Source organism: Lissotriton vulgaris, chromosome 3_1, assembly GCF_964263255.1.
Source record: "Lissotriton vulgaris chromosome 3_1, aLisVul1.2, whole genome shotgun sequence".
Lineage (NCBI taxonomy): Eukaryota > Metazoa > Chordata > Amphibia > Caudata > Salamandridae > Lissotriton > Lissotriton vulgaris.
Window position 1 is genome coordinate 844,259,192 of NC_141689.1, and position 22,700 is coordinate 844,281,891.

General features: G+C 47.3%; 1 protein-coding gene across 1 annotated transcript in view; it reads left to right on the top strand.

The window, feature by feature from the left end:
• Positions 1 to 22,700, top strand: part of CNTNAP4 (contactin associated protein family member 4) — a 1,879,337-nt gene that overhangs the window by 1,748,599 nt on the left and 108,038 nt on the right. Inside the window, exon 18 of the mRNA XM_086961154.1 lies at positions 992 to 1,231. Within this exon, the coding sequence (XP_086817280.1) occupies positions 992 to 1,231 (240 nt within the window). The remainder of the gene's footprint in view (positions 1 to 991; positions 1,232 to 22,700) is intronic.

Consider the following 22,700-nt stretch of genomic DNA (forward strand, 5'->3'; position numbering starts at 1 on the left):
TTGCTTTTAACCCCTTCCAGGCTCATGACGAGCTGGGCTCGTCATGAAGTAGCCTCCTACCAGGCTGATGACGAGCCCAGCTCGTCATATTCAATGGACTTTTGAAAATTCCAAAACAGGAGGAAAATATCACTAGCAGCGATGGTGTTAAAAACCAATCCATCTAGTATGGGGCATTGGAATTGCCCACTTTAGCCACTGAATCTCCTGCACTGTGAGGAACAGCACTTTGCCTGATCACATATACACTCTGCTGCCCTCTCCAGCCTCCTCTTTTTCAGCCACCGCTTCCTACCTCCCACCCAACGTCAGCTTGTCATCCCAGCTCATTGGTGCTTTAAGCACTGCCAGACCTCTTCCAACAGACAACATTCTAAATAGGTTTTTAAAACATCCCAAGATGACAGCCTACCAATGTGAAGTCGGCATCTTCCGGAATCTGTTGTAAGCTACCAAACATGATTAAAAAATGTCCACTGTAAACATCTGCATCCATGGTGGCCATCTTTAAACAGTATTTGTTAATGTAACTAAATCCATCAAATATGACCACTGGAGACGTGATGACATCCATGAGTGGCTCCATGGAAGAGTGTAAGAAATGCTTTTAAAGATGACTGCTATGAAAGCATGTTTGCTCATCTGTAAATGCATTTTGTAATTTTTCAACAAATGCTCTTCACAAATGGTCTCAGTGAATGGACACAGCAACTATGGACATTTCATAGCTAATAGGTTTCACGGCTGAGACCTATTGGCTTTGCCAATGCTTTTCTATATCGAAACTTACGATTTAAATACATCTATTTTTCCCAGTTGTTCCTAGTAAAACATATTTGCTTTATTTTGTACAGTGTTTAATACGTTTAGTAGTATTCTCACTTGGAATGCATCTCTCATACCCTTTGGAGCATATTATTGCTTTGTGGCCACGAAAAGTTTTGTTAAAAAAATAGCAAAGGATTATTCAAATCGTTGAACTGTATTTCAGGTGCCACTGCTTCCAGACAGAAGGGATTTCTGGGCTGTATCCGCTCTCTGCAATTGAATGGGGTAGCTCTTGACCTGGAGGAGCGAGCCAAGATCACCCCCGGCGTTGAAGCAGGCTGCCCTGGGCATTGCAGCAGTTATGGAAGCCTGTGCCACAATGGAGGAACCTGTGTAGAGAAGCACACTGGATTCTCTTGTGACTGCACGTCATCTTCTTATTCTGGGCCGTTCTGCAAAAAGGGTAAGTAGTGCATTAAAGAAAAAACGTTGACGTGTCTTAATTTGCCTCCGGTCCGACTTGCTCTGTACAATACCTCTACAGCTTTGAAGAAAATAAATAGCGAAACTAATGCCACCTCTGCATATTCGCAGGTAAATTTAGAACAGACGTTTCTTTGATGTATTTTTAAATGAAACATACTGAATGTACTGACTTGACAAGCATGTTGAGAACAAATTGACTTTAACCTAATGGGACTCATTTCCTTTCCCAAAATTGCCAGCTCTTTCTGTGCAATCGTTTATACTGCTTTTGCAAGGATTAAGTGGACTGAATATAACTTGCAGCGGCATGAAACGAAACCTAGCATTAGAAGTACTCAGTGGATTTACCCGATTCATTGCTGTTGATGGCTTCAGCACTTGACTTGCCTGTTGAGCAGTTGGGTATTGACACATGGGCAGCTCGAATGGGCCCAGACTGTGAGCCTCTTTTTCACCCTAGTTAGTTTGGCCTAGTGCACCAGTTTTGGCAACATCTGACATCACGACCAAACCAGCTCCGAGACTGTCAAACTGACACTAGTATCAAAGCAAAGTGCAAACTGTGAATTGAACATCAGCTCAGGCACCACTATGGTGCATTGTGGTGCTCACGCTGGACCCATCACCAGGACAAGTACAACCAACAGTGATCAGTCTCGATCTTCTCTTCACTGTCTGTAGTGACTGTGCAGCGCTTACTTGTTTCAGCTGTGCTCTGCAGCACGTGAAGTCAATTATGGAGGTGGGGCCGAAATACAAAATGGTGTCAGGGACACTTACATTTAAAATGCTATACACCTACCAAAATGTTATGACCTGACACAATGGTGCTTTGAGCAGAGCACATCATCTAGAGGCTAGGGTCAAACCCTCAGCTGGTGTGAGATTCAGACTGGCTTGAGTGAGAGCTCAACCGTCAAATGTGTGAGTGACCCTTACTCAACATGAGTGAGATTTGAAGTTCCTGCAAATAAATACGTTGAAAATATTACAGTTTACATGGCATAACTATCCATCCACTGTACACACTGTACAACACTCAAAAGTGCCCTGAGTTTTAGAGGGAGGGGGATTCTAACCTGCTACCAGGTGATGGGCCTGCCCACTTGGGCACCCACATGGTTTTGGGTTAAGTGCTCATGACTGTTTGGCCGGCCGCCCCAGAAGGCCGACCAAACCGTCATGCGCACTTCGAGGAGTGCAAGCCCACTCCTCACTCTGCTCTGGCCTCACAGAGCCCAGCCCTCCCCTGGCTCCGAATCCCGCATAGAAAAATAAAATGATAATAACATCCTGTTTTTATAATTTTCTTTTTCTTTTTTTGCACTGATGAAAAAGCAGTGGGGCGTGCCTCCTCTGTCTTAACGGAAGAGCCGCCACTGCCATTCTCTAACAACAGGAGCTTGTTTAGCCGCTGCAGCTTACATCTTTGGCACATTGTGAAAGGCAGCAGAGACCCTCAATCGGTGAATGAAATATCTCTAAACTTCATAGGGTCTGCCACTGGGGAATATCCAGGATCCGCCATTTACCCATGCCACCCCACTGTGCTATGCGCTAAACTATAAGAGAAGGGGAGGCAGCAAGACACGGCCGCAGAAAGGTTGATGTTAACCTAGCACCTCCCATTCCCGTCCCATAAAACAGGAGAAAATGCAGACAAACAATATGTTCCCACACACCTCATAGACCATCCAGAAGATTTGTCATGAAGTTCTGAGCTGCCACGATTTGCCAACGAGAATCTTTTTTTTGTTTTGTTTTTTTGCATGGGACCACTTTTTTTTGGTGCCTGGGCTAATTTTATGCCCCTCTCCGATACTGGGTGCTTTGACCGTAAAGCATTCCATATTTACTCATTTGGGACACAGCGATTGCCTATTTTCTATGCATTCTACACATTTGAGTGGCCTCTTCTTATCCACTGAAAATTCTGAAAACTGCTCTTTCAAAAGTGCTGTAATACTTAATTTTAAAAAAATATAGTTGAGTTGAGTTGAGATTTATAAAGCGCGTAGCTACCCTAGGGCATCCCAGCGCTGACAAGACCTTAGTTCCAGAGGAGAAGTAGGAGAGGGAAGATTGAGAGGCTTTAAGGGAAGAGCCAGGTTTTTAATTGCCTCCGAAAAGCAAGGAGGTTGTGTTCTCTCCTCATAGCAAGTGGGAGGGTGTTACACAGTTTTGGGGCGTTGTAAGAGAACAAACGCCCCCCGGATCGGGCCTTTCTTATTCTTGGAACGCTGGCGAGGGCGAGAGAGTCTGATCTTAATTGTTTGTTGGACTGGTATGGTTTAATCAGGGGTCTCAGAATTGGGGGGCCTTTCTCATGCATTATTTTGTGCGAGAAGCATAGTGTCTTGAAGGTAATTCTTTCTTTCACTGGGAGCCAGTGAAGGCTTCTGAGAGCTGGTTTAGCTGAGCATCTCGATTTGGTTCCAGTTAGGATTCTGGCAGCAGCGTTCTGGGTGCACTGCAGTCTGCGAACAACTGATGCCTGTGCCCCTAGATACAGGACGTTGCCGTAGTCTAGTCTGGAGTTCACCAGCCCCTGCATCAGTAGTTTCCTTGATTGGAAGGGGATCAAGTGGAAGATTTTTCGGGCCATTCGGATGAGGCTAAAACAAGTGCCTGAGGTTTTTATGGCCTGAGTCTTGAAGTTGAGGTCCTGATCCAGCCAAATGCCAAGACTTTTGACCTCGGGTTTGGGGGTTGGAGGCGTTCCCATGCATGGCGGCCAAGCGAGGGTTGTAGGGAGTTTGTGTGGGTTTCCCAGGAGATGTATCTCCGATTTCAGTCCGTTCATAATATAGTGCCTGTTGGTGTGCTAGGTAAATTCTAGCAGTATGGCAATAAACCCAGGTCAGAGAGATTACAGAAACGAATCCCTCTCTACTAATCTGGACATTTAAGGTCGTATTTTGTATTTTGAACAGGGTTGGATTGGTAAGGCTGGCACAATGGCAGAGGGGCCGGTATCCGAGTTCCAGCAGTGGGACGCTTTTTTGAGAGCCTGGGGCTGATTAGGTCGGTGTCTGTGCTGTTCAGATGCTGCCAGTAGCCCAGTGTGGGCCTGAGTGGCCTTCCCTGAGGCAGAAAGGCCTCTTTCGCCTCCCTTTTACCAATGGGACAGAGGTGTCCCCTTCTCTCGCTGGGCCCGCCCATTAGTGTATGCAGATTGAATGGGGGTAGGGGCCTGAGCTGAAGTGGCCTAACATGCATTCAAAACTTCCTGAAGCAGTATTTTTACAGAAAGGCAACCCGCAAATGTGGGCTAATTTTTTTAGCGCGGCCGCCTGGGCCTATTTTAGAACCCAATACAACCCTGATTTTGAACGATGTTTCCACCCGCCTGGGACGTTAGACACTTCAGGGCAACAGGATCCCCCCACCCCACACTAGCATGCATCCCGCAAATAACACACTAGACACTAGTGCTAGATTGGGGAAAAATTGCTGCAGGTTTATTTTATTACATACAACGTTATGTAATCACAGTGGGTTATCTTACGGGCAATCCAAAGGGCAGGCCGCATTCTCGCCACCTGCCCGCCTGATGAGCCAGGCAGCACCGTGGCGAACCACCATGTGCTGCCCCTTATGGTAAACATACTACTCACGCCCCTTGCGGGGCGTACTAGGCAAACCCCCGGTTGCACAGGCCCACAACCGCCCGAAGGACAAATGGGGAGCCGACGCGAGTTCCCGGAACCTCCCATGAGGCCCAAGGTCTTAGGCTCTGGCACCCCTAAGTGCCCGCTGAGGTCCAGTGCTGAACTTCTCTGCTTCTGGATTGCCCAGTAACTCCGCCTGCAACGAAAATAAGAACATTAAAATGTTTAAACTGTCCTCCACAAGCAGACACACAGGGTGAGAGGTCGGGAGGGAAAATGTGTGTCCCACCACGAGGACACTCCGACGCGTCCGGTGCGGCAAAGAGTCAGAGAAAATGGCGAGGGGGGCTTAAGTACCCCTCGCCCCCTGCCTGTTGCACCAGACGTGACAAACCAGCTCCTCCTATCTCCCCTCAGGCTCCGCCTGCCTGGAGGAGGAGGAGAGAGGCTAGAGAGGGGCGGGGGGAAGCCCTCAGTATCTAAGGGGCCGCCGTGCATCCATGAAACCGGACTGCTTCCTACTGGTCAAAAGAAAGGTCCCTCTCACCAGGGGGGAGAGAACCTATCCCTGCAAAATAGCCCGAAGCTGTCACCCAGAACATTCTATGCCGGCTAAGGCCACTCAAGCTGACTTAGAAAGACTATGTAATACTACGCTGTGCACACTTTATTTACTTAAACTGAAGGGTTAATGCTATCCCTCCGGGCTAGGAAGTTGTGCAGCTAAGTTCCATAAGGATCATACTCTGATCCCCGTGCAAAGTGTGAGCACACCCTGTCATTTCTAACATGACTGTGAGGAATCCAGCATAGCCTACATTTTAACGTTACTGCCTGCACCTGCATCTCACATATTCCAAGGCAAACAGCATAGTAAGCCCAAGAAATCAGTCAATCCGCGAGAACCAGGGCATTATGTACTCCTGCTGTGCTCGAGCCTCGTACACATCAACTGCCCACAATGCTTGCTTGATTCCTATTAAACAGACATAATCGCCGGCCAAGGCCCAGACACATGTGCCTCAGGGTGAGGCTGGCGTGCACAGTGCTTTCGTTTAAACGCTTGTGCTTTTGCTCAAGAATAAAGGCGATTAATGTAGGGATAAATACCAGAGTATATGATAGATAACTCGTGAGGTGAATCTGCATTGTACAAAACGGCTAGAAAGGAAAAAACAGCTGGCTCCACATGCCGTCTTGAGTTTCGCCTCGAGACAGCTTAGTCCATGCTACCTCTAAGATAGCTTGTCTAAAGTTGGCTTACAACCACCCACGTGAGGGGTTGCTTAGACTGGTACCGGGTTCCTCCAGGGATTGGAGACATCAAAAATCAGGCCAACAATTCACATTTGGGAGGGCTCCATGAGAATCTTAGGATACTCCAGTATACCCCAAGGCTGTTCAGACACAGGCCAGGGGAGCCCAGCCACACGTGCACGTGTTTGAGACGCCAAGCGTCCCATAATGAGTGGCAGTGCGCTGATAAAAGATCACTCAGCCGCAACCATGCGTTGCGCAACTATTGAATGGGCAATTGTGTAGGACGTGTCATGAAACACTATGACTTTTAAACTGCTATTTCGAAACACATAGTACTTGCGTCCACCACAGCTTATAAAATTAGTTCTAGTGGAAACTTTCTGACATGTAATGCACTTATACCTCTACCTGTACAAAGAAGCATATGTAACTTGCCCCTAAGTCACATATCCACTTGTAATGGCAAGTTAGATATACCCTGAAACCTTTGCCCACGTATGTCACTTATCTACCTGTAACTAGGTTAGCTATGTAAGGTGTACACAGACCACAAAGGCAGGGCATTGTTTGTGTAAGTGGAAACGCTTCCACTTGCTGGTTCAGCAAGATTGACCACCCCACTGGAAGCCAGTCTGTCACCCATAGCCCTGCTTATTGTGACAGAGGAAAGCAGTGATTGGTAATCAAAAGCATGGTCTTGGTAGACATTGACTCCACTACATCAAGCAGCTGTTACATGGGTTTACAGTTGTCTACTGGCTACTACAGAGAACTTACAAGTTAGTTCCATGTACAAATGAGCACTGTCTAATGGAGCCCAACAATGTCTGTCAGTAACAATTAGTACCTGTATTTCCCTAATAGCCTGCCGATACATAGAATGCAGAATAATACTTTCTCAGTCTGACCGGGGGGTGCTGATGCTTGCAATCGGGGCCATGTACCTTCGAAAACTACTCTCTACCTCATGAGCTCCATCCACCCTCGATGATGCAATATTCTAAAACAAAATGCAGAATATTACTTCCTCGGTCTGACCGCAATGATGGGGATGCTGAAGATAGAAACCCGGGGCCATAAACCTTCAAAACCTGCTCTCTACCTCCAAGAGCTACATACACCCTCGAATGATGCCAAATTTCAAATCATTAATCACTTTTAAAATTTGAACCGCAAACGAGGGAACAGTTTCAGTATGATGCGCTCATACAATTGTACCAACAGCAGGAACTGAACACTGCCTGCCAGCCCTACCGCAAACACCCAGCCATCTAGGCTACCCCAGAGCACCCCCGGCCGCAACATCCGCAAAGCCTGAGTGCACGCTGAAAAGGGGGGGGGACACACAAATTGCTCTGGAGATGCAGGGTGAGGAACACGGGGCCTCGTACACGCAAAGCAAGTGCTCTACCAAATGGCTACATACCCAAGTCACTTATCTTCCAGTGAAAGCCCTCTATCGCCTCCCTTTTACCAATGGGACCGAGGTGTCACTCCCCTTCTCTCGCTGGGCCGGCCCATTAGTCTATGCAGATTGAGTGGGGGTAGGGGGCCTGAGCTGAAGTGGCCTAACATGCATTCAAAACTTCCTGAAGCAGTATTTTTACGGAAAGGCAACCCGCAAATGTGGGCTAATTTTTTTAGCGTGGCCGCCTGGGCCTATTTTTGAACCCAATACAACCCTGATTTTGAACGATGTTTCCACCCGCCTGGGACGTTTCCGAGAGGACCTCTGGCGGACATGAAAGCATTTGATAGAAAGGTGTCTGTCTTTACGGTCTGCCCCAACAGGTTCGGCAGGCTTACTTGTGGGAAATGTCTCACTTCAGAAAACTCACACACTGGTTGATCTGAAAAATAGCGTTGCCATTTGGCCGTTCCCATATGTGGAGCAGAACAAATAATGTCTGACTCTTTGAGGTGTACCACCTGCCTCAACCAGCACTGTCATTTTAAAATGTGTCACCGTGCCAGCTATGATAGGAGCACGGAGCACGATAGGAGCAACACAAATGCACCGCACATGATAGCTCAGTGAGTTAAGCACTCGCTACTGACGTGTTTGCATCTCGACTTAGCAATTATGCCATTCGTCCTTCGGAGGTTGATACATTGTGCGGGGGCGAGATTTTGATCGATCCCTTATCACTCTTGATCTAAAATCTCGTTCTGGTCGACTGAACCTTTATTGCCTGTCATTGAGGGAAGAAAGTGCATCTATTACCAAGTTAGTTCACCCAATAATGGACTCCGCTCCAAAGGATCACAGACAACTTCTAGCTTTCAAAGGTTCATTATATAGTCAGAATAAGCTGCAAGTACAGGCATCTCAGAATGAGATTCACAAGATACACAGGCCCAACTACATACATGTGCTCTCTGAAAACTCTCAGACGAGCAAAGAAGACTACAAGTACAAGTTCTAAGAATAATAAAGCTATCAGCATTGACACGTACTGAGATCTCTCCGTCATTTAAGTTGGAGGAAAAACACAGGTTAGGCTGTCCCTACCCTGCTCTAGATGGTATCCCTACTTAACCAGGTCTCAACCTAACAAAAGGTGTCAGCGGTGAATGACCCCCCTAGGGAAGTCACCCACTCTTAGTCTCTTGGTGAAAACCTATAGTTCTCCAGTCATGACCCCTCTCTGCCTACCCATCCGCTCTCTAAAGGGTCCTCGGGCATCTGCTCTAACTCCACCCAGGGGTGCTGTCCCTAATACGAAACATACAACAGTATTTGGGACGCCCCTCGTGAGACGCCCCTCACGTGGTGTAGCTTCTGGCTTTTTCCATGATGAGGCCTCGTGCGTTAGAGTTGACCTTGCTTCTCAGACTCTTCTCCGGCCCGCTGATACCCCTTAAAACATTCCGGAACCCTCCTCCATGTCTGGGCCGTCTCCTGAACAAACCTCTATTCATTTCACTTATAATTGGATCCCCCCTTTCTCTTGCAGACAGACATCTGCAGCCAAGATCCCAATTCTCATAGACTTCCAAAAAGGTTTGCAACATTTCTCGGCCCAGACCAATACGTGTAAATCATATAAACATTTCAGGCCTACAGCATTTCTCATAATGATTATAACATTCAAATCCTACATTAATTAATAGCATGTTAATACTCTTGTTCTATAATTCGGTAAACACATCTATAAATCATGGCCCATTAACGCTATTGCTAAAACATTAGTGCAATCCATGTCGTGAAAGGAAACACCTTCCCCATCCCTTCCATCTCTGGCCCTGAGGCCTACCACGTTCTACGTTTTCCCGCATGCCATCTTACATTTTAGCAGCTACACGACATGGATTCAGGATTAAACACGTCTAATAAAGTCATATAATTTCACACATTTCTGCATTAGTTCCACTTCTACTTAAATTTCTAAGTTAACTACACATTTCAGAATATAGATGCAGGTACTATTAGCACTCATGGCATTTCTCTTCATGACTTGTGCTTACTACGTGTAAGTGTGATGTACTTATACATTTAGGTCAGTTTGCGCTCTCTCAGTTCCCCCCTTTGATGACCTCTCGGGGTCATCACCAACATTTAAACTGCAGTGATTGCTAGCATACCTCGTTTCTGCGTTTCCAGAGCCCTCAGACTCCTGTACTGATTATCTTGTATGGCAGCCAATCTCTGCAGCTGTTCTCTCTGGGCCCTCTCTGACCTTCTGGCTCTATACCATTTGAATACCCTCACCAATCCCCACAACACGATCCCACAGATCAATATTATGATGATAGGTTTCAGTACATACCACACAAAGCTTTTGCCTAATGTGGTGAGCCAACCTCCAGCTTCACTCATTCCGTGGCCCACCTTTTCCCAGACATTTTCTCTACTCAGATCTTCGATCTCCTTGTGAATATCAGTTATGTTCCTAATAACTTTCTCAAGGGGTTTTGAATTGTCTGGAATGTAAGTACAACATTCCTGGACCTTCAAAGCCTTACAGACTCCGCCCTCTTTTGCTAATAGGACGTCTAATGCTAGACGGTTTTGAAGAACCATAGCCCTTATCGATTGCATCTCTCCCTCTACCAGCATTAAGGACTGAGCAGTGCTGGCAGACAACCGGTCTACGACTGTTGCCAGTCGTCTAATTTTGACATCATTAAGGATTAGTCCCAAAAGAGGGAACACAGCTCCAAATACATCTCCAACCATTTCTGCATCTCCTATATCTCTCCTTCCTCTCGATGATGTCTTGCCCTCGATGATCTCTAAGTCTTGGGCATGATATATTTTGGGGAAGATAATTGCCAAGTAACATGATCCGTACCAGTTGTCAGGTAGTCTCACGTAGGCATTTCTTCCGCATACAAAATATACATTTGGAATCACTTGCATTCCCTTCAGGAAATCTTTAGTATAGTACTCTATATTGAAAGCATGTTCACAGCTAACTTCTCCCACGTATACATTTTCATAATACGTTTTGGCTCGGTGAAGACATAGCTTTCCTCTCTGCGTCTTATCTAAAGCTATTGGACCACTACTACCCTTTCTCTTGTGTGCCTTCTCTTCCTCGGTCCAATCTGTTTTCCATTGTCCTGATTTTTTCAAAATCTTTTGTCTCCTGTATCGATCATCCACCTGCCCTATGAACTTCTTCTCGATTTCTGACACCTTGCACGTCAGGTTATTTCTACGGGCATGTGAAGTATCTAAGGTAATCCAAGGAATGAAGAACTTAGCCAATCTGTCTTCACTCTTCCAGTAGTCCCATTTGTTCATCTGCTTATAATTTGGGACTTCTGGCAACACTGAGTCATAATTGGAGAAATAGTATTCAAAACTATCTCTCCCATAAAATATACTAAGCAGTAAGCTACATGTAATGCCATATGTCAGCGGGAGGTGATGATATCGAATGCCTTCATCTACAGACGCCGGCAACTGCATGCGGACGTAGCAGTCCTTAACCTCCATGGCATCCACGTATTCATATAGAAGTTTAGCATAAGCATTTGACCTAAAGTCACCTTGGGACTCATCTACGTGTAACCTGCGAGCTTCTGCAGCTAATAACGCTTTCTCTTGAGTGTTTTCCCCTTTCTCACCAGCAACGGTGGGTGTAGGCGTTTCTACAGATTTCACATCGGTTACCTTTGCCTCTTCCTCATGTCCCTTTACATAGGAGACTGTGACTACTAAAACTATTAATATTATCACTCCTACTATTAGTGTGCCTATTATACATTTGGCTCTGCGGTTCTGGGTGCCGGCTTCCATTTCGTCAGACAGTATGGCTCTCTCGTATCTCAACACAAAGTTCTTTTCTTCTCGCTCCTTTACAGTCTCTTTTACTCCTTTTGTCCTTGGAACCACACAACTGGAAGCTGACAACCTCCTTCGCAAAAGGTCCTTTAATAGTTCAATACAGACAACCCTAGCCCTTCTCCGTCAACTCAAGGGAAGGTCCCTAAGATTCTCTGCTTCCTGGGCGCTAGGTAATCTTCTTTTTCTTTTCTTCTCGCTTATTTACAAAGTCTCTAAGCATCTACAATCAGGCTCGTGCCTGCAGCTTCGACAGCATAGTTCAATATTTCCAAACGAAGATTGTGCTCTTCATGGCTTGTTATCTTTGTACCAAAATCGGGGAATTGCAATTCTGTGAAAAACATGTGCCTTAATTTGCTAAGGCGGGGAGGTCTGGGGAGCATGAAAGTCAGTGACCCTTCTTGTTCGATTCCGGGTACCAACAGTCGTATCTCCACTGTGATGATGGGCTCAGAACTGGACACCACCACCGCTCGTATCCTCCCTGTTTTCTGTTCCAAAGACATTTGTCGCCAGAAATGTCCACTCAGGGGTGGAGTATCTTCGGCTAGGCACACGCACTCTTCTTGACCTTCTCAAGTCCGGTGCTTCAGCGCCCTGGGCACCTTCTTCCGGGTCTGAATCCTCTGATATCGGAGGAAGGGTTCTCTCTGGAGTTGACCTCAGGCTCGAGCTCCTTCTTTGCGGCCAACTAGCTTCTCCACGTACCCTTCTACTCCTTCTTCTTCTGGTCTGTTCGGACTCTCTGTCAGACCGGTCAGGGTCTGACTCGTACTCCCAGCTACTTTCTCCTTCAGTAGCGTCGTCCGTTTCGCTGTTGTGCTGACCGTCCTCAGCTTGGTCAGACTCGTACCCTTCTTCTGTTGGCACCTCTACAGCTTGGCTAGCCCCCTCTATGGCTTCTCGGTCCTCAGCTGGACGTCTATCCGAGAGAGGAGCTGTTTCTTCCAGAGGTGCTGGAACCCTCCGCATATGCGACGTGTGGATCCAGTTGGGCAGGCCTCCCACCTTCACAGCAGTGTTCGTGATCAGGATGATCTGGAAGGGCCCACGCCAACGAACATCCAGGCAGCTACTCCTCACGTGCTTTCGCACAAGCACCCAGTCGCCAGGGCACAGGTCATGGCACAGGTCCTGGCACGACGGAACTTCGGCAGCCTGCACCTGAAGGGACACAGAAGGAATGGCGTCAGACAGCCCCTTACAATAGTCCAGGATCATATCATCTGTGATGTTCAACAATGCAGTAGTTGGTACAGATGGCAACCTCATTGCTCTCCCCATCAACACCTCATGAGGTGACAGCCCCGTCCTTCTATCTGGGGTACTACGAAGGCTCATAAGGACCAAGGGCAGAGCGTCAGGCCAACTTAAGGATGTCGATGAACACACTTTTGCAATTCTGGCCTTTATAGTGCTATTGATCTGCTCCACAATTCCTGAGGCTTCTGGTCGATAGCTGCAATGCAATTTCTGATCTATGTTCAGAGCCGCACAAATCATTTTCACAAGCGAGCTGTTGAAATGCGTTTCCCTATCTGATTCCAAAGAGGCCGGCACCCCGAAGCGCGGAATGAGCTCCCTAAGCAGTAACTTAGCTACTGTGAGGGTGTCGCACCTACGTGTAGGGTATGCCTCAACCCATCTGGAGAATACGCAAACAACTACCAGGACATAACGGAGGCTGTTGCACCTCGGCAATTCGATGAAATCCAATTGCATGCGGTTGAACGGACCCCCAGATCTCCCTATGTGGCTCAGGGCAACTGGTGTTCTTTTCCCTACATTCAACTGCTGACAGGTCACACAACGCTGGCACACTGCTTCGGCTGCTACTCTGAATTTAGGGTTGTACCACGTCTGTCTGAAAACTCTCAACATAGCGTCCCTCCCTAGGTGTACAGGACCATGGATTTGTCTAGCCATTGGGCTCACCATCTCATTTGGTAACACGGCTCTGCCATCTGCTGAGACCCAAAAATGAGCCTCTCCCACCACACATCCTGCCTTTTCCCATGTTTCTTTTTCAAAATCAGGAGCATTTTCTTGTAGGCATTTCAGTTCATCCCAAGTATCAACGGTTTCTAATATCATGGCTAATTCAGTTCTTACATTTATTCCGCCCACTTCCACCTCCGTAAAGGAGTACCCTTGCTCCGCACAGTACCTCGCAACTTCGTCGGCATATCTATTGCCTTGTGACACGAAGTCCATGTTTCGGGTATGTGCGGTGCATTTCACGACTGCGATACCTGCTGGACATTGTAAGGCTTCTAACAACAAGCGCACAAACTCTCCATTGCGAATGGGAGAGCCTGAAGAGGTCATGAAACCTCTTTGAGACCATAACTGCCCGTAATCGTGAACTACCCCGTAACCATATTGGCTGTCGGTGTATATGGTGACTCGAATTTGATTGCTTGCCAGGCAGGCACGCGTTAGGGCAATAATTTCGGCTACCTGAGCGGAGTGTACTCCTTCCAGGCATCCAGCTTCCACAACTCCAGTAATTGTACAAACAGCGTAAGCTGCTCTCAACTGCCCAACTTCGTCTCTTACACATGAGCCATCGACAAAGAAAACTTCATCGGGGTCAGTCAGTGGCTCATCCACGATGTCGGGTCTGGGTTTGGTGCATAGTTCAGTCACATCGAGGCAGTCATGGTCTGTACATTCATCGTCATCATCTATATCATTTGGGAGCGGCATCAAGGTGGCAGGGTTCAAAACAGAGCATCTCCTGAGGGTCACGTTCTCTGCAGCAAGAATAACTTGCTCATAGCGCGTGAGCCTGCTGTTGGTCAGATGCTGTGTTTTGGTCCTGGTCATCAACAGTTCAACAGAATGGGGCACGTACACCTCTAACGGGTGCCCCATCACGATATTCTCACATCTCTCAATGCTGACACCCGTTGCAGCAACGGATTTGAGACATCCGGGCAACGCTGCGGCTACTGGGTCTAAAGTAGCCGAGAAGTAGGCAACTGGTCTACGGGCATTCCCATGGATTTGGACCAACACAGACAACGCACAACCCTCTCTCTCACAACAGTAAAGCAAGAATGATTTATTGTAATCAGGCATTCCCAATGCCGGAGCACGACACAGGTCCTCTCGCAGCTGTAGGAACGCCATCAAACAGTCTTTGTCCCATGGTACCGGATCGCTCACCTCCTTGTGCGTCAGTTTTTGCAAGGGTTTTGCTTTCAGTGAAAAGTTCGCGATCCACTGTCGGCAATAACCCACCATCCCTAGGAACATCCTGACTTCTCTCTGTGTCTTAGGCGCATTCATTTTCATGATCGCCTCTATCCGGTCTGGTGATACCTTTCGTTTGCCTTTCTCAATTCTGTGTCCCAAGTACTGCACTTCTGTCAGGCAGTACTGTAACTTTCCCGGGGACACCTTGTGCCCATTTGCAGCTAGGTGATTTAACAAGGCAATAGAGTCCTCCCTGCAAGCTTCTTCTGTTTCTGACGCCACAAGGAGGTCGTCTATGTACTGGACCAGAACTGACTTCTGGGGCAGCACTAGACTTTCAAGATTTTTCTTCAGAAGCTGGTTGAAGATCGATGGGCTCTCTGTATACCCCTGAGGAATACGACACCATGTTAGGACGCGACCTTCCAGCTTAAATGCGAAAAGAAAATGGCTTTCCTCGTCCAAAGGGATCGAGAAGAAAGCCTGACAAAGATCTATCACAGTGAACCATTCGGCCTGAAACGGTATCTGAAACAGTATCACTGATGGATTCGGTACCACTGGACAACATGAAACGACTATGTTATTAATCTTTCGGAGGTCCTGCACTATCCTGAACTTCCCATTTGGTTTCTGCAAACCCATAATCGGGGAGTTACATGGACTACCCACGATTTCTTTCAGTATTCCCTGCTTAATCATGGACTCGATCACGGGCTTTATACCTGCAATCGTTTCTGGAGTCAATTTATATTGGGGCGTTCTCGGAAACTCCGCATGTGGCTTCACTACAATTTTCACTGGGTCTACTCCCTTGACCAGTCCAATCTCTTCCCCAGTGAAGTCCCATACTTCTGGTGCCACTGTCTCTCTCAAGTCCCAGGGGAGCTCCTCTACTGTCAGAGTGGGGTACAGCTCCACACAGATTCTTGAGTTTGCAACTTTGAAGTCTGCGTCATCATCATTGGTCAATACCTCCACTCCCTGAGGCGTACAGTATATTGTACAATTCAATTTACACAAAAGGTCTCTGCCTAGCAGACACACAGGACTAGAATCGCAAACCACAAATTGATGCTCATCGCTGTACTTCCCTATTTTCACCTGTACCGGTTCTGTCAATTGGCTGGTTATTCTCCTGTTTGCGACCCCCACCACTTGTATGGTCTCTCCAGACATGGGCAGGTCTGGAACTGCAGCTGATCTGATCGTGGATCGAGTGGCTCCTGTGTCCACTAGGAATGTCGTGGGGCACCCTGCTACTTCTGCCTCGACATAGGGTCCCCTCTGATCCACCTCCAAGGCTGCCCCGAGGGTGCAGTCCTCTCTCTCCACTCTCTGTCCAGTTAGTGGATCTACGTAATAGCATTCCTCTCCACCTACAAACAGAGGCATCTGTCTATATGTCTTACCCATAGTCCCTACTCTCGGTGGCTGAGGGAACTGGGCTCGTGGAGGAGGTCCCCCCCCTTTGAGCACCTTTCCCTGGTATTGCGTTACCCCTCTCGCAGGTGTACTCTGGACCTCTTCCTCCTCTAGCTCTTGTTCTCCTATCTCTACGTTATAGGGACACTCGCGTTTCCAATGCCCCACCTCGTTACACTGGTGGCACCGAGTCGTTTTCTTCAAGGCAGCTATGTCTATTCTAGGTTTAAAGGTGGAGTTCTCCTCATTGCCTTTGTTCTGGCTATACTGCTTCTTGCCCCCAGTACCGGTCCCTTGCTGCTGTTGCTGCTGTTGCTGCGGTCCCCCCTTGCCAGCTGCCTGCATCTGCACCACCATCAGTTTCTCTTTTAGCTTCTTAGCCTTGGAGTCTATCTCATCACAGCAATACCTGGCATACCTCAGGATTTCATCTAATGGTTTATTTTGCCAACAAATCAAGTGTTGCTGAATCATTAAACTAATATCCGGTCTTAAACCCAGGACAAACTTAGACACAAATTGCCCTATGTCCTTCGGATCCATTACATCCAGACCGCTATACTGTTTAAACGCCTTCAGCAATCTCTCATAGTATTCGTGAACTGTCTCTTTGGGTTCCTGTCTAGTTCGATCTATTTTAACCCAATCTATGTCTTGCATTGGCACTTTATCTTTCAGCCACGTCATCACTCTCTCGAATTTCGCCATCACAATCTCGGACGGCCCATTAGTCTTAGCATCTCTTTCCGGCTCCGTTGTGGGCCACTCAGCACTAACCTTACATGCTGTCCACAAATCTCCTGGTACTACAATGTCGAACAGCGTGTTCAAATCTATCCATAGGACCTTTGAGATTTTTACGAATCTCTCAACCTGCTTGTACCACTCCACTGGGTTCTCCCGCAATTTGGGGAAGGAGGTGGTAAAAGCAGCTAAATCTCCCCTACTCCATGGGACGTGTACATAGTTCCCATTTGAAACTTCACGCAAAGGGTATGCCTCTACTCTTTGCAATCCTCCTGGAGTCATACCAAGTATGCTCCTCCTGACGGTCCCCTTCCTGGACCACCTCTCTTCCCATTTATCTAGTGCCCTCCACGTCCTTATTCCAGTGATCAATTCCCTTATGTGCGTTTTCAATCCTATTGTCCTTCTCTCATCTAGGTCTCTATCTGAATAATGTAGCCTGTGGTTACCCTGTAATGCTTTGGTCCTTGACAGGTCCACCATATATTTGCCTGCTAGTTCGACTAACTTTTCATGAATTGTTCTCGCTTTTCGAGTGATGTCCTTTGCCATGAACAGTATTTCATCCTGCTCATACATTTCCATTCTTTCTAAAGGCAGGGTGCCATCGATCATGTCATCCAGGTCTGATTTTAAGCTGGCGACATCGAGTCTCTTGGCCTTTATCTCAGCTCGCAATATCTCTTTCGAAGGGGGCTCACTGGTCTCTCTACCATCCCAACTCCGAGGCCTACGTTTGGGCTCGGGAGAGTTAATGAGTGCTCTCCCTTGCTCCCATCTTTCCAGGTCCCATGCTCGGCCATCCGATCTTGGAAGGTGATGGAACACAGGCCTGTTACCCCCAATCTTACTCTGCCCATTCTCTCTCTCTTCTCTCCTTTCACAGTAGGACTCTCTGCTATTCTCCCTCCGGTCGCCATCCTCTCTCTGTCTAGTATCACTCAGTATCTGATACGATCCTTCTTGGTTACCCATATTCCCTGGACTGCGCTCATGTCCGTCATCACAGGGACTGTGGCGCGGCCTCTCACAACTCCCATTCTGTTCTCTGGTGCCGGGCACACAATGGGTACACTTAAAGCTGTTTCTGTACTCTTGCGTTCTCCTCTCTCCTTCACTGGGTATTGGGCGGGACACCCCCCCACTCTCGGGGCCCCCGTTTTCCAGATCTGTTCTACCTTCTCTCCGGGCCCAGTGGGTGACTCCCCTACTGCCCATCTCCCTCCCGTCCCACTCCGGGCTGCTCTCGCCAGCCCCGCAGTGAGTCCGGGCTCCGCTATCTTGGCAGTCCCTTTCAGCTTCCGCAGCTATGATGCTTTTGTGAGCCTCGACTGCCTCATCCCACTTCTTCATGTACTCGTTTAGCTCCTGAAAGGATTTCCGTCCAGATCCCCTCATATCCACTGGCCATCTATGGCCCCCAGGATCCCCCCTTGGATCCTCTGCTGTGTGTACCGGGGTGCTCCACTCTCTTGGTATCGGCATCTGACTTGGGAAATTGATCGTATCGTTCCTCCTTGCCATTTCTGCTCTTTCTCTGTCCCTCTGTACCCGTTCCTCTCCTCTAGCTCTTTCTGGGTCATAAATTGACACTATAGGACCTATGGTAACAGGTACTTGTAAGGCATCGGGCAATGCGTAGGATGTGGCACACTCCGTTTCCGGCGCCCTTTGCACCACAAACCTCCCGACTACCTGCTGCACCTGACTAGGCTGGGACAGTTCTTTCTTTGCAGCGGGATCCCATTCGGAACTGGGAAGCGGCTCATGCTCTCCTGCATTGCCCCCCCCCCCTTTTCGCTATGCTCAACATCTCCCCCTGCTCTGTTATACGGGGGTGGCCTATCTGTCAATAATCTGTTTATCAGGCTATCCTCTGTCTCGCTCTCATCATCTTCTTCTAGGGGGCTTTTGTTCGCGGGCATCTCTAACACTGGATACAATTTATTTACTTCCATGTTATGCACCCTCCATCTTTTAGCATCCGCATCCCACTTGGCATCCTGCACTGCCCTTACCGATCGTTTCACCCTTTCCTGTCGTCTGTTCATGTTCTTTTCGTGCGCTGCCCTAATCCATGCATTGAGGGCTTCAAACTGGGTCGGTCTGGGCAAGGGTCTCGTTGCGGTCATAACTGCTTTTAATCGGTGTAGCACTTCTAATCTGAACGTCCCGTACTTCGGGAACGTCAGTTCCTCATTTCCTTCTGTAATCTTACTCCACTCTGAGATCCACAAAATTGTATGCAGCCCAACATTTGACGCCATATAACGAGCCGGTGTACCCTCCGGCGGGGCTTCTTCCCCTTCGTAAGATCCCCGCCTCTCTTTCTTAAAAGCCGCTCTTACCCATTTAAAACACTTCATGATTATGCGCACAATTTCCAGCCTCACTACTGTGTTTACTTCCTGATGACAATCCACCAATCCTAGCGCGGCTTTGCTAGCTGGCCTATCGCAGCGCGGTCTTTCTCCGGCCGGCCAATCCCAGCGCGGCACTTTCTGACGTCACTTGTCTCCGCTTCGCAGCAGCACCCCTCCTTTCTCAGCTCGTCTCCCGGTCATGCATGCGTCCCATTCATACACTGAAAAAAATGACTACTTCCGACCAAGCGGTCACTTCTCTCTCGACTGTACGTCCACAGTCTATCTGTAATTGTCAACACAACTGACGAGATGTCTATCGTCTCTCTGATAGGTTTCTTGCACACACAGTAACCTCCGACCAGCGTCCGTTACTCACGCACTCACTCTTATGTTCCCCCTATCTCGGTCTTTCGGGTGATCAATGGTACCTCATGACCCCCTTCACACTAGTTGACAATTACTCTGGGTGTCCGATACACCCGAACCACTTAAGTTCTCCTTGAACTTAAGATTTCCACCGGTTGCGCGCGCTCACAACCTGTTCCACAGTCACTCTACAGGCATTCAACTCCGCCAGACATTACAACATAGATACAATACAAAACACCGCAATCTTAACACGCATGACCCTTTATACTCACTCTCGACCGATACTGCTGCTTTTCTGTCTCACGTCATCCGGACCTTCTTCGGCAGGCGGTTCTTCCGATCATCGATCTCTAGGGGCCTTGGGGTAATCTAACCTGGCCTAGATCACCTTCCTCAAGAAGGCAACCATCCTCTGCTACCAACTGCGGGGGCGAGATTTTGATCGATCCCTTATCACTCTTGATCTAAAATCTCGTTCTGGTCGACTGAACCTTTATTGCCTGTCATTGAGGGAAGAAAGTGCATCTATTACCAAGTTAGTTCACCCAATAATGGACTCCGCTCCGAAGGATCACAGACAACTTCTAGCTTTCAAAGGTTTATTATATAGTCAGAATAAGCTGCAAGTACAGGCATCTCAGAATGAGATTCACAAGATACACGGGCCCAACTACATACATGTGCTCTCTGAAAACTCTCAGACGAGCAAAGAAGACTACAAGTACAAGTTCTAAGAATAATAAAGCTATCAGCATTGACACGTACTGAGATCTCTCCGTCATTTAAGTTGGAGGAAAAACACAGGTTAGGCTGTCCCTACCCTGCTCTAGATGGTATCCCTACTTAACCAGGTCTCAACCTAACAAAAGGTGTCAGCGGTGAATGACCCCCCTAGGGAAGTCACCCACTCTTAGTCTCTTGGTGAAAACCTATAGTTCTCCAGTCATGACCCCTCTCTGCCTACCCATCCGCTCTCTAAAGGGTCCTCAGGCATCTGCTCTAACTCCACCCAGGGGTGCTGTCCCTAATACGAAACATACAACAGTATTTGGGACGCCCCTCGTGAGACGCCCCTCACGTGGTGTAGCTTCTGGCTTTTTCCATGATGAGGCCTCGTGCGTTAGAGTTGACCTTGCTTCTCAGACTCTTCTCCGGCCCGCTGATACCCCTTAAAACATTCCGGAACCCTCCTCCATGTCTGGGCCGTCTCCTGAACAAACCTCTATTCATTTCAGTTATAATTGGATCCCCCCTTTCTCTTGCAGACAGACATCTGCAGCCAAGATCCCAATTCTCATAGACTTCCAAAAAGGTTTGCAACATTTCTCGGCCCAGACCAATACGTGTAAATCATATAAACATTTCAGGCCTACAGCATTTCTCATAATGATTATAACATTCAAATCCTACATTAATTAATAGCATGTTAATACTCTTGTTCTATAATTCGGTAAACACATCTATAAATCATGGCCCATTAACGCTATTGCTAAAACATTAGTGCAATCCATGTCGTGAAAGGAAACACCTTCCCCATCCCTTCCATCTCTGGCCCTGAGGCCTACCACGTTCTACGTTTTCCCGCATGCCATCTTACATTTTAGCAGCTACACGACATGGATTCAGGATTAAACACGTCTAATAAAGTCATATAATTTCACACATTTCTGCATTAGTTCCACTTCTACTTAAATTTCTAAGTTAACTACACATTTCAGAATATAGATGCAGGTACTATTAGCACTCATGGCATTTCTCTTCATGACTTGTGCTTACTACGTGTAAGTGTGATGTACTTATACATTTAGGTCAGTTTGCGCTCTCTCAATTGTATACCATAAATTTAGTTAATTGTAATATTTGTTATATACAATTTTTAAAACTTGCAAAAATAAGACATTGTCTGTCCCAGAGTTGCATAGATATAAGCAGGCGAGTTGTGCTGCCAGTCCTGGAATCTCCTTGGAATCACAGACTTTACCGCACAATGCATAATGGATGATACTCGTTTTAAAAATGAAAATTGAAGGCATTCTTGCATTGATTTCCATTGAAGTGAACCTTGCACGATCATTGCAAATCACAGAAACCATTAACATCACATGCGCTGGAAATTTGTTCTAATGTGTTAATACTCTGAGGCATTCAATGAAAAAAACACCCTTTTCTTTAGGCAAATCTACTCCTAAGTAACATCTTTGTTAATGGCTGAAAGTATACTTCCGCATTGCTATTCTTTTACAATCTATAGTGTGCTTTAAGTCATATTGCTTTTCGATTGTTGCTTCTAGATTGATGTTTTGAGCGAGACTGAACCAATGAACTGCATTAACACGCCTGTACAAAGCCACTAGGCTGAGTTTTAAAGTGCAATTGCATGAAATTACAGGATTGTAAACCACATTTATAAAATAAAAAGTGCCAGGGCCCAAAGTTGTATTTGCAAGCCAGCAACCAGCGCCTGGAATACCAAGGCTGCGCAGTCTTGACGCCACCTTATGCCTCTTTCTTCCACCACCAGACACTCCATACTCTTTTAGCTCACTCTTGTATGTTCACTTTCCTCCATGCATTCTTCCTGTTTCATTGTTTCTTTTCCTCTTTTTACCCCTTTTGTGTTGTTCTCGATTTTACTGAGAGAGAGTCTGACGAGGAAAAATAAGTACTGGCTCCTAAAAATGAGTGCTAATGGCCTCGCATTGCACACAGAATTCATCAGGGCCAAACAGGGGCTATCTGCAGACTTTGGCCTCTGACCAAACCTCCTTCCAACCACCTCATGGATGGATAACCCTTGCTACACTTGACTGGACTGACCCTACATCAAATCATTTTGCAGCAGACAGCCCTGACTGCACACAGCCTTATGTATGTATAAATGGATGTATGTGTCATTTCTTTAATATGAATCTAGCCATAAGGCAGTGGAATGCTGTACAGGGTCAAAGGCAAGCATACATTTAATGACAGGAGTGGAAGTTTGTTTGTGGGTGGTTAATGCATTGTGATATAGTATTCTTTCAAGAGCTGCAACTTCAACTCACTCCCAAATTGGAGCAGCGTTGGGGACTGTCCTTATTGAGACGGCTCATGAATGGCCTTCCCCCATCCTGCTTGGGGAGGACAACCCCTGTCACTCAGGGCTTTTGTCCATATGTAGTGGGGCTTGAC